General features: G+C 38.7%; 1 protein-coding gene across 2 annotated transcripts in view; it reads right to left on the bottom strand.

Moving 5' to 3' along the window:
* The window catches only part of pbx4 (pre-B-cell leukemia transcription factor 4), a 540918-nt gene extending 529767 nt beyond the window's left edge, over positions 1-11151 (bottom strand). Inside the window, exons 1-2 of one of the 2 annotated variants that reach the window (XM_069927581.1) lie at positions 10560-11151; positions 6222-6295 (exon numbers count right to left, since the gene is read on the bottom strand). In XM_069927581.1, coding sequence (XP_069783682.1) covers positions 6222-6295; positions 10560-10738 — 253 coding nt within the window. In that variant the 5' untranslated portion in view covers positions 10739-11151. The remainder of the gene's footprint in view (positions 1-6221; positions 6296-10559) is intronic. The other variant, XM_069927582.1, reaches the window with a different exon arrangement.
* Positions 11152-12492: the final 1341 nt, after the last annotated feature.

Genomic DNA, 12492 nt, shown 5'->3' with positions numbered 1-12492 from the left:
GAAACTTATCTGATATCTCCATCAAATTTTCCTCTACTCTCCTGCCTTAGTTACCTGCAGTGCTTGTCTGCTTTATGTGAATCATGCATTACACCCTCTCAGTACTTAACTGATTTGTAGTCACTTTCTATTTTAATCATCATTTACTTACGATTTTTCTGACCAAATTGCATGACCTTGCATTAAACTACTTGCCAAATTTTCACCAACTTAAACTATATTCCAAGGCAAAACAATATCCACGTTGTAGATTTTTATTGGTGCTGCCAGGCTGGCACTGTGTACTTTTATGGCAAGCAAAAGTTGACAAATCTTATGTATTTATTACATGACATAAAAGGAATCTTGAAATCCATCAACATCTAATAAAATTCAGAAAACATTTAAATGTAGACATACAGCATAGTAACAGGGTCTTTCAGCCCACAAGCCTGTGCCACCCACAAACCCCAATTAACCTATATTTCCCCCCCCCCCTTATGTTTAGATGGGGGGAAGAAAACCCATGCAGACATAGGGAGAACATTTGTACTCATAACACACTGCAGGACTCAAACCCTGGTCATTAGCATTGTATTAGCACAAATGGATTTTATTCTTTCAATAAAAATTGACAACTCTGTACTCTATTACATGTGCTACAAATGTTTTTACTTGAATAAAAATCCCAAAAATAAAAACTGTTATTCTTTTATTTTATGACCCTTAAAAAACTAAAATCAGCCCCCTTTGCTGGGGTCAGGCAGGTAATGGTCAAATTGCTGAAAGAGAACAGTTACTGCAAAACTTGTTAACTTCAGACAGTCAGATTAATTTGCTTATTACCAACTCAATTTTCCAATGACCACCAAGAACAGCTTATTTAGACCAAAATGTGCTTTTAGTCATAAATAAGTCCTGCTTCAAGTCATCTAAATAATTAAATCTGTAAGTAAAAAAATATTAATCAAGAGTCAAACAATAAAAATCTGCTAAATATCTCTGAATGAGTGGAATTATCCCCCTCTGATGCAAACTGATAAAAAGTTCAACAATTTGAAACATCAACTCTTTTTCTCTATATTTTTATATTTTTATTTCTCTTTTCTAGCATCCACGGTTGTATTTTCCTCTGCACTTGTTAAACTTCATTTTGTTCTGCATATTGTTTTGCATTTGTGAAGCAATAATCAATTCCATTGATCACCATAATATATTGAAGGGAAATTCCATTTATCCTCCCAGACAATAATAGTATTTAAGATTAAGTAATTAGTAAAATTTACAAGCATGAGGCCAAGCACACAATCATGCAGTATTATATGGAATCATTACACCTTGACTAAAAAAGTGACCAGTAAGTCAAAGTGCAATGTGTGAAAAAGCATATAGCACTGCAATAGTGTCTAAATCAATTAAATAATTTAATCAGCAGGGCAGCTCCATCCTTGGGACATCTGGGCATACAATAGGGACAGATGTTAATACAAGATTGAGCGACAGACACCACTTGGAATTCAGAGCTAGAGTTTAATCTTGCTGCAATCACTCCAGGTGACACTGATTTTAAAAAAATCAGAGACCCTATTGATTTGATTGGCTGTTGAGAAAGGGAAGAGGAGTTATTTTTATTTAATGAATGAAGCTTTTAAAAACTAATCAGTGTTTTAACTTTTGTTTGTGTTTAAATACATTTTAATTATTTGCATCATTTTGAAACAATTTTTAAAATTCTGAACATCAGACATTTAAAAAACTGTTTAATTCATAACTTTGACAACAAACAAAACTCTTCCCCCAACTTTACCTTCTGCTTGGGATGCCCCAGGGATGACCTTAAAGATTAAGTGAATAGTGAATTGTCTTCAGCCTTTCTCAACAAGGGTGGGGGCCCCCATGCAACACCACCCCAGCCCCACCACCACTGGTTCAGTTTTTTTTTTATATAGTCAGTAGGAGAGAAACCAACTAAACTTGACTACTTCACAGGGAAGGGGGGGGGGGTGCAAAACTGAGGAGTGCCAAGAGGAACCATAGCCAAAAAATGGTCAAGAATGGCTGGCAAAATGAAGAGTTCTTTTTCTCTCATTTATGCTGCTTGACTTGCTGAATTCCTTGTCAGGTTGGTTTTTTTCCCCCCAGTTTTGACAAAAAGGTCATTAACCTTGAAATGCTAATAGTCTCCACAGATGCAGTTTGGCCTACACATTTCCAGCATTTTACACTTTAAACCTAAAACCAAAACACATGTAGCACAAGAAATATTCTGCACCACTTCTCATCACCCCACACTGTTTAAAAAAACATCAACTTGTTTTAACACAAGTTAATAGTTACTTCAAATATCCTCCAGGCTGTTCCAATGCAGCACTCAAACTTCATGATGCATTCTGGATACATGAACCAGAGCAAAGACTGATAAACATATTCTATTAAGTACAACAGCATGGATAAGCCTATCACTCTCCATACACCACGTGTGGTAAAGTTTTGAAAGAAGTCTACAAACAATAATCAGGTATTGGAAGCTTCACATTGCTCCAGTGCTCTATTGAAGTCCCCCAATAGCACATTATATACGAGATGTGAATTTTACTAGTTATACAAATCAATGCCACATGCCAATGCTTAAAAAAAAGCTGAATATCCTGGAAATTGAGTGGATATATCAGAAGATAATGGTATAGTTTTTATTGGTACATCTTTCAAGCAGCTCACATTCTACTATTTGATCCTACTCTTGGAGTGCTATTCTTCAAAATTTGCACACGAAGGAATAATGTGCTCAGCAAGTTTACTAGTGCAGTAGTGATTTACTCCTTCCTCTATCCATTTGAGATTTCTAAAAGGGAGAGATTTAGGGGAGAGGAAAAAGAATTAAAACAGGATCAGTTTCAGGATTTTTTCACCTAAAGGATTTTTGAAATCTGGAGTACACTAGCTAAGAGAAGTATTGATGATGGCATTTACTTCTACAACATTTAAGTAGTATCTAAGGCGCCTGCAAGCTCACACCAAGACACAAGAGAAACTTGTCCGTGAACTACTCTTTGCAGACGATGCCGCTTTTGTTGCCCATTCAGAGCCAGCTCTTCAGCGCTTGACATCCTGCTTTGTGGAAACTGCCAAAATGTTTGGCCTGGAAGTCAGCCTGAAGAAAACTGAGGTCCTCCATCAGCCAGCTCCCCACCATGACTACCAGCCCCCCCACATCTCCATCGGGCACACAAAACTCAAAACGGTCAACCAGTTTACCTATCTCGGCTGCACCATTTCATCAGATGCAAGGATCGACAATGAGATAGACAACAGTCTCGCCAAGGCAAATAGAGCCTTTGGAAGACTACACAAAAGAGTCTGGAAAAACAACCAACTGAAAAACCTCACAAAGATAAGCGTATACAGAGCCGTTGTCATACCCACACTCCTGTTCGGCTCCGAATCATGGGTCCTCTACCGGCACCACCTACGGCTCCTAGAACGCTTCCACCAGCGTTGTCTCCGCTCCATCCTCAACATCCATTGGAGCGCTTTCATCCCTAACGTCGAAGTACTCGAGATGGCAGAGGTCGACAGCATCGAGTCCACGCTGCTGAAGATCCAGCTGCGCTGGATGGGTCACGTCTCCAGAATGGAGGACCATCGCCTTCCCAAGATCGTGTTATATGGCGAGCTCTCCACTGGCCACCGTGACAGAGGTGCACCAAAGAAAAGGTACAAGGACTGCCTAAAGAAATCTCTTGGTGCCTGCCACATTGACCACCGCCAGTGGGCTGATAACGCCTCAAACCGTGCATCTTGGCGCCTCACAGTTTGGCGGGCAGCAACCTCCTTTGAAGAAGACCGCAGAGCCCACCTCACTGACAAAAGGCAAAGGAGGAAAAACCCAACACCCAACCCCAACCAACCAATTTTCCCCTGCAACCGCTGCAACCGTGTCTGCCTGTCCCGCATCGGACTTGTCAGCCACAAACGAGCCTGCAGCTGACGTGGACTTTTTACCCCCTCCATAAATCTTCGTCCGCGAAGCCAAGCCAAAGAAAGAAACAAGCACTTAAATTGGAGAATAAATGCTGGTAAATGGGATAAGAAGATTGATGGTTGGCCTAGACCTAATTAGCTAAAGGGCCAGTTTCTGTGCTGTACAACCCTGACTATTTTGTCAACCAGGACCAAAAATTTGTGATCTTTGCAATTTCGATAGTTTGCCAGAATGATGCATTTTGGTTCCCACCATAGACTTGCACACCTTGTATAGTATTGATTTTCCTTTTCTTACAGCAGTTATAGGACTTGTTCAGCAGAATTACAAACTGATGAACTTAAATCACAAATTAGGCTAGTTGTTTATATTGGTGGATGGCGCTCATTAATTCAAAAATCATCAAACCCCTCCCTCCCCAGTAAGATTTTGCAGTTCAGAGTTAAACACAGAAAATGAAAGAATAATTATTAACCTATCTTGCAAAGTTCATCACTTCTTGAAATTATGGGTTGGAGTTTATTTTATTTTAATAAAAATATCAATTACAAAAAATCTATTGTATCAGAAAATAAAACAAATAATAACATTTATATGGCAAGTGTGCTGTCTTGACTGCTCACAACTTTCAAGTTACTCAGTCTGCATTGTAGATACATGTATTATAGAACAATGCTGGAAAATATCTATTCATTAAGCATGAAGGTTCAATTTTATTTTAAAAAGGCATGCATGTAATTGGTAAATCACACTACAGTGGTAATGACATTCTCAGCAATTTTTGTGAAGCAAATGTATTAGACATTTCAGTAAAATTGCCTAATGAGTACAAGCTCAGAACCACACTTCCCGCAAGCTGCTACAGTTGGTGAGCGTCCTTGAGTGTTCCAGCTTTTCATGAAGGTATGGAGAAATAGAACATTAACACTAAGTCTGACTATAGCTTCTACTACAGAAATAGCTAAACATTTATTCAATGAAATAAAGCTTCATTCCAACATCAAATAACATTACACATTGTACGTTTGCTTTATATAGTGACACAATGCTTCACATTGTGACTTACTGAACTTAGAAATGATGAAGCATGCTGTACAATTTGAATGGTGCAGAGCATCCAAAATTGTAGCTAAAAATCAAGACTGAGCATATCAAATCCATATCATAGTTTGCAAAACAGATGACAATATTTCATTGTTTTACAAAATTCCATGCAAAACTCCAATTACATCACAATGTAAAATGATACTATTTTTTTCTGAATCTGTGTTTATACCATTAAAGTTTATTTGAGCATTTGCTACTGAGTTGACAGGTTATTATACAAATTCTGCTTGTGCTGTTCTGCATTAGATGAAACATCTGAGATTCCACTTACAACAATTTTTTAAAAATCAAAATCTAAAATGTTTTGGATTGAATTTGCAAAAATTATAAATAATGTCTGCATTTTCATATCTACCTTTCATTTTATTTCTGGGTGTTAAATATCTGACCCAGAATACTCCACCACCAAACATTTTGAAACGCTGATCTTTTAAACTATTTACACAGTGCCTGAAATACCAATTGCTTTTATTGTGACCCGGCCTATTCTAATTAAAAAGACTTCTCCCTGGACTCATTAACAATCTTTAGAACAGAAAAAAAAGCACAAACTTAGTGAAATGATTGCTAATCGTCGCGAAATAAAAAAGGAAAACAGGAATTCTTTTGTCCTGAGAATTCTGCTGCTATTGTGCTCGTACAAAGCTTTTTAGATCTGCCATTTCCAGCCCAGCGATCCTTTACTGGCTTCATACTTTCACACATTACGTTGCTACTATAGCCTTGGCAGTGGCACTTCATTAATATACACAATTTTATATTCAACGCTCGATACTTCGCAATCATAATGCGCTCTATCCCTTCAAGGTGTATTTTTAACATTAGTCACAGAAAGTAGGCATCTCGAATTTCAACACAATCAGCTTCAGCTGGTCGAAACAAACTAGGGGCCGGCTAGCACTTTTGCTTCAAACACTATTTTCAGAGATTTGGTCGAAATTGCATTGCTTAAAAATGTTTATATCACATCGACCAAACCGAGAAAAATAACCACCGCGAATAGCAAATACCGGCTCAAACAGCAAAAGGCGTTGTTGCTCTCCGGACACGGTGGACGTGGGCCGGCGCCTGTTCCCCGGCCACACACCACTTCTCACTCCACTAACATGGCGAGATGCGTCTGCAAATGTTAAACGCATTTGTCAAACAGTACCTGTTTTTTCTTTGATTTCGCACAAAACGCTGAAGAGAGCTGGTTTCATCCTGTGACAGTTTAAGGCATGTTTCCTGCAAAAATAATTTAAAAGTACATCAGGGTCGCCTTCTGCGGTGAAAATGACAAAACGAAGATTTCAACACACACTTCTTCAAAACACGATTCTGGGAAGATCGATGTGAAACAACCAGCGTGGTTTCTCAGGCGAAGCATCAGACTGGTTGACCCCAAAATATTTATATTAAATAAATACTCAACAACAATTTGAAATTTTAACCACGATTAAATAACATCTATAAAAATAAATTTAAAATCTTCCTTTAATCTTCCTTATTCAGTATTCAAAAACTCCATGAATCTCCAGAAAAGCAAGGCAATTAAACTGCTCAGGGGTTACTGTTGTGAGGTGATTGACAGCCGATTGCACACACTCCAATAAGACCATTGAAACGAACTTGTTACATACTAAAGTATTAACTGCGTTCGGAACTGCATTTCCTTACCGACATATTCCTTGGGTTTAAAAATGCAAAATCTGCAGAATTCTACGCCTTTTTATTTCTTGCTAATGTAATTTTCAATTAAATAACATGGCAATAAAGCTGGTCCATAGAATAAAGCTGTACGACCATAAAATAGATCTACAGTGGCAATCTTCTTGCTGGATATGCCAGAAGCAATTGAACATGAACTAAATGAAACCAAATATAGTCAAACCTTTTTAAAATAAAAACAATTTTGTAAAGCAAAATATCCAGTTCAGCAGTGTTTTGCATTGTATAAAACCTCAACATTTAATTTGATGTCCACATATTTATTGCTAATGTACAGATTATTATTTATAAACTTTATACACTTCTCCAAAACATTTGCTGAAGCACAAAACCCATTTCTAAATTTTTAACTAATGTATGAACAAATGTTGAATATAGTAATTTAATACTGCATTTAGTTTAGTTAAATTTAAGCATTTTACATTAATTTATGTACTCAATTTATACAACTCCTCTTTTCATACATCTCATTGCAAAAAGATCTACAAAAACCAAGCCAGCGTGTTAAGTCATACTGCATAACTAGGCAGAAAAACATAAAAAAATAAAAATTATTGGAATTTTTGATAAAATGCCAAAAAAATTGAACTGTAAATAGAAATTTTAATTTAAATATTCTAATTATGCTATTTGGCAGGAAATTAATAAAAACCTCAAACAAGCACATCAACAAAAATGCTGTAATGAGAAAAAAGTGGAAAACTTGTCAGAATGTTTTTCCAATGAAGCTTCTCAAATCTTGCAGCTATGTGTTTTAAGCAAAGCCATACTTCCAGTGTAATAACAGTGCAATAACATAGGCCTTAACGATTAAAAGATTCAGCTACGAGAACATATATAAACAACGAAATGCATGGAAAATAAAAACGGCAGTGTTGAAAAAACATGATTGTTAAATGGGTATTAACTAACAGGCAACTCCAAATCATAAAATCAATTCACTATGGTTTGGTTAAAAAGGAAACCACCATTGGCTGAAACATAAATGCAGTTGCAAAATCTAGTCTTTACTTTCTAGTTTTCCTCTTTGCAACAATACAATCTGCTTCAAACAGAAAATGAATTTTGTCCTTTTACATTCTCTTACTTAGCCATCAGAAAATGTCAGTCGTATCAGAATTGAAAGTTACAAGTGCTACTACCTGGTCTTCTACTTACTACATTCAAATAGACACATCAAGGCTAAATTTCAAATTTATTAAGAAATCCATGAACAGTAAAATTTCTTCAGCAAATATGTTATCAGTTGCCCCTCCCACCAACAAAATGTGTAGTTACTCACACTAACTTTAAATATTTAACAAAACTGCAATAATTATCTTTTAGCCATTGTTTTCCACCTTCCAGGAATAACATTAACAAGATCAAATTACACACATGAATACCAAAATAGAAGTTAGCAATGCAATTTTTGAAATCTTTTCACCCTCTTAATGTGCACATACAAAATAGTTTTAACAATGTAATCAAAGGATAAAATGATGGAAAAAAAGTTAAATATGCAAACTCAGTTATATACCAAACTTACTTTTTGTAATATAGTACTGTGCAAACAATTTATGTAACAAATAATTACAATTTTTGCAAAAACATGGCCAATAATGTAGTCACCTGGTCATATTATACCAGGTAACACCCCCAAAACATTGCCATAACAAACACTACAAACATTGTGCAGCAATCTGCAACAGGGGGATGAAAGGAGACAGCATTAAAATCTAAACCAATTTAAGATGTACCATAATCCATTAGCATGGTAAATAAAATGTAATGTTCAAATCTACTCACTGTCTCTGAGTAGAAGTACATTAACTATTCAATATTTCCTATTATTCAAAATCTGATATCCTACATATTTTTAACCTGACATTTAAACAGAAAACTCAGTTAATTATTCAAGACAAGCCAAATATTAGAAATTACTACATTTAATGTCATACAAGTTATTGTACATTACATAATATCATACAAATAAAATCAGGTAGTTTGGTTAAAAAAATAATTTATATTTTGTCAAAGCATATACCTGGCAATTTTTTAATGGAACATAATCAGATAGGTTACAAGTGCCTCAAGTCCCAGTTCATTTTCTTCTCCCTACTCTCATATCCTGTCCTGGCTGGCCTGATAACATCTATGAATAGATTAATTATCCGTTGATTAAAAGTTGTAACCAATTAATTGCTCTATAAAGCATGTAGTCAAAAGGATTTATAGATTCTCTTGGTATCTTTTTTCTCATCTAAATGTAGTGCAATTACCAGGAAATAAAAGCACTAAAAATACAGAAATAAACAGTACAATTGTCTGGTACTGTGGATTATATAAACCACAATGTACACAATTACTTACTGGCAGCATTCTCTATATAATCTTAGGTGAATATTCTAAATCTAAAATGACTGATAACAGCAGTGGGTTTTCACATTTTGGGTACTGTACAACTTCTCCGCACATCAGCTGAAAAGTTTCAGAAGTCTTCAACTCATTCACCTATTTTTCATAACTCTAACAAAACATGTATTGATCTGCAAATATAGGAGGGAGATATGTAAACATTTTAACAAACTGGACAACTTTTTTTTAAATCTTCTCTTCCATTATGCCACTATTTCCAAGTTTGATTCTATTCTTCAAGTGCAGATCTTCCTTAATTCCTTTCAGTAATTTGTTCTTCTTTAGTCTACATCATTCTCACCTAAGATTTAATTAATTTAGAATAGTGCAGCATTTAATTCTTGTGGCCAAGATCAAATTCCTTACAACATTATTCAACAAGTATTTAGATGAGTATAACCAATGTCACTTCTTTGAAGTAAATTGTCACCATGTATTTACAGCAACCAATGTTTTTCCAAACACATGGTTTCAATGCAATGCAGATCCCCCAAATCTGTTTGCAATATATCAGAACTTAATCTAGTGAAATATGAACACATTACACGGATGCATAAAATTCCAATGACAGTTTATGCCAAAAGTTTTCCCAATATAAACAGTTTGTTAAGCAACCTGTGCTTGTTGAACTGCAGGATTTGGAAGAAACTTTTCTCTCTGTGCAATGCTGTCCACCACCCCAGCACCAAGCATAACTTGGAAAAGTCAAAAGGGAACATTAGTCAAACAGAAATGGAATTAGCATTTGGCTAAACATTTTTTTTTAATTTGAGCCCCCAGTAGTGCAGAGAACCTGTGCCCACTACAAGTCAGGCCCATTTAGGGAGCCACTCAATTAATTAAAGAACAGAAAGTCTAGAATTACAACGCCTTTGCACGGCTGCAGTGCAAACCACACTTCAGATTCAATTCAGAGAGGATTTCGACAAACCACAAGCCAAAACCAAGATCAACTTGCATCCCACCGCATGGACTGCCCCTCTGGATATACAACACACGTATATTTAGCAGCAATCCGTACAAAAGCTGTTTAAACACTGGACTATTTGAAAATGTGCCCTATGCACAGCCCCCCTGGATATATAACACGCATATATGAACTAGCAATCCGTGCAAAAGGTGGATTGTTTGAAACTATATTTATAACACCAGTGTGTGAGCAATTGCAAGTCCAAATCGACCTGAGCTTGCAACAAAAAGAATTATTAATACTTTATTCTCTTTGATGGAAAATCAAACTGAAAAGATGCAAAGAATGAGCGGTTTCTGTAGGATTTAAAAGTGCATGGGAGAAAGTTGGGAGCTGACTTTTTATTCGGGTTGGAGAGTGGACTTTCCCCGGGTGAGGGTGGAGGGGGGACGGGTGGAAGACGGTGGTACTGACCTGGCCTGCGCCTCGTCCAGGCTCTGGTCAGTGATGGTCATGATCTGCTGCAGGATGTCGCCGATGTCCTGCTTCCGTCCCTCGGCCTCGCCGCCGTCCGCCTGCGAGTGAGGGGGTAGCGAGTGCACGGCCAGAGCCACCCCGGGGTGAGGCTGCAGCAGTCGGGACTGCTCCTCCATCACCGACCGCGCGCGCACACCCACCCACACACACAAAAAGCGGAGGGGAGGGCTGAGCCGCGAACCGAAGCCGAAGCCCCCCTGCGCCCAACGCCGCTCTCCCTTCTACAACACGGAGAGGCAAGGCAGCAGGCACGCGCGGGCGGCGCGTCCCCGACTGACGCGGCTCGCGAGCGCGGGGACCAGCCGGCCAACCGTTGCAGCGCGTTTAAATCCCAACCGCCGCGGATCGAGCGCCCACCGCCAGCCCGCGATTGTTTTGACGGCGCGAGTCCAAAGGAAAAAAGGGGAGGGGGGGGGGAAAGGCGAGAGAAAAAAAATGCGCTCGAGCGAGACCTTGCCGCTTATTGGTGGAGCCCGAGCCGCTGCCCCGCGTCGACGGCGTACTTCCTCCCTGATTGGCAGGGACCGTCGGCGGCGGGACCCGCCCACGGCGCGCGTGATTGACAAGATGCCGCTGCTAGGAGACGGGCGACGAGGGTTGCTTGTTGAACGGCGGTGGAAGGAGACTGGATGACTGACAGCTCTTGCTGCTAGGCAACAGCACCGTGCTGTTGCAAGTGAGGGTCCGTGCCTTGGTGCTTGCTGGTGACTGACACATTGCCAACCTGGTGATTGGCAGATTGAAGAAAGGATGCACGACATTTGAGTGATGGTTTACAAAATATAAACTTGAATGGCATGTGCACACATAAGTCACAAACAGAGAAGGTGCAAATGTTCGAAAGCGGTATTATTTATTTAAAATTATGAATTGCCATACATATTTTGTTTGCAGTTACATTTCACTTTGCAATGGAAGAGAATAAAACATTTGAACAGTTAAAATTAAACCATAAAGAAATGTTATGCAAGGCAAAATTGTTGGTCAAATGGATAAAAGACCTGCAGTCTTTGGAGTTTATCATTAAGAGGTAGCTTCAAGATTCAATTTATTATCATAGTAATAAAACAGTGTTATATTACATGAAATTTCTTTTTGTCTGATTCACCACCAGCAGGAGTTGCCTAAGTACCTCTTAAAGTCAGAGAGAAGCAAAAGAGAGACTCCCCAGACTCACCCAGAGTCTGTAGATTCGCCTCCAGGCACCCAGAGTCCAGTCCAATCCAATGGTAACCTAAGCTCCAGATCCAAATGTCCCACACGGTTAGGAACCCTCCAGCGCCCTCGGCAACCCCTTCACATACTGGTTCCAATACCTGGTAGCCCTCCAGCCAGTTTGAACTGCAGCCTGGTACAGAGGTGCCAATGCTGAGGACAAGGAAAAAGCTCCATAAGCTTGTCAACTCAGCCTGCAACATCATGGGCATCACTCTTCACTTCATCGAGGACATCTACAAGAGCCTCAAGAAAGCAGCCTCTATCCTCAAGGGCCTTCACCACCCAAGCCATGCCCTCTTCACTCTGCTACCATTGGGGAAAAGGGACAGGAGCCTGAAGACGAGCCCTCAGTAGCACAAGGACAGCTTCTTCCCCACTGCCATCAGATTCCTGAATGAACAATGAACCACAGGCAGTGCCTGACTTTGACTTTTCGTGCACTATTTTTATTTATTGTTGTAAGGTGGTTCATATAAATGTTGGAACTGTGATGCTGCCACAAAACAATAAATTTTGTGACATGTTCAATACAATAAATTCTGATTCTAGATTCTAGAACAGTGGAGATGGAGTGAAACATGAAAGTCTGCAGATAATGTGACTGTAGTAAAAACACACAGAAATGCTGGAGGAACTTTTGTTAGCTTTGACT

The sequence above is a fragment of the Narcine bancroftii genome, chromosome 3 (genome assembly GCF_036971445.1).
Source record: "Narcine bancroftii isolate sNarBan1 chromosome 3, sNarBan1.hap1, whole genome shotgun sequence".
NCBI classification, from domain to species: domain Eukaryota; kingdom Metazoa; phylum Chordata; class Chondrichthyes; order Torpediniformes; family Narcinidae; genus Narcine; species Narcine bancroftii.
The sequence above is the reverse complement of the archived record's forward strand: the minus strand, read 5'-3'. Positions and strand labels throughout refer to the sequence as shown.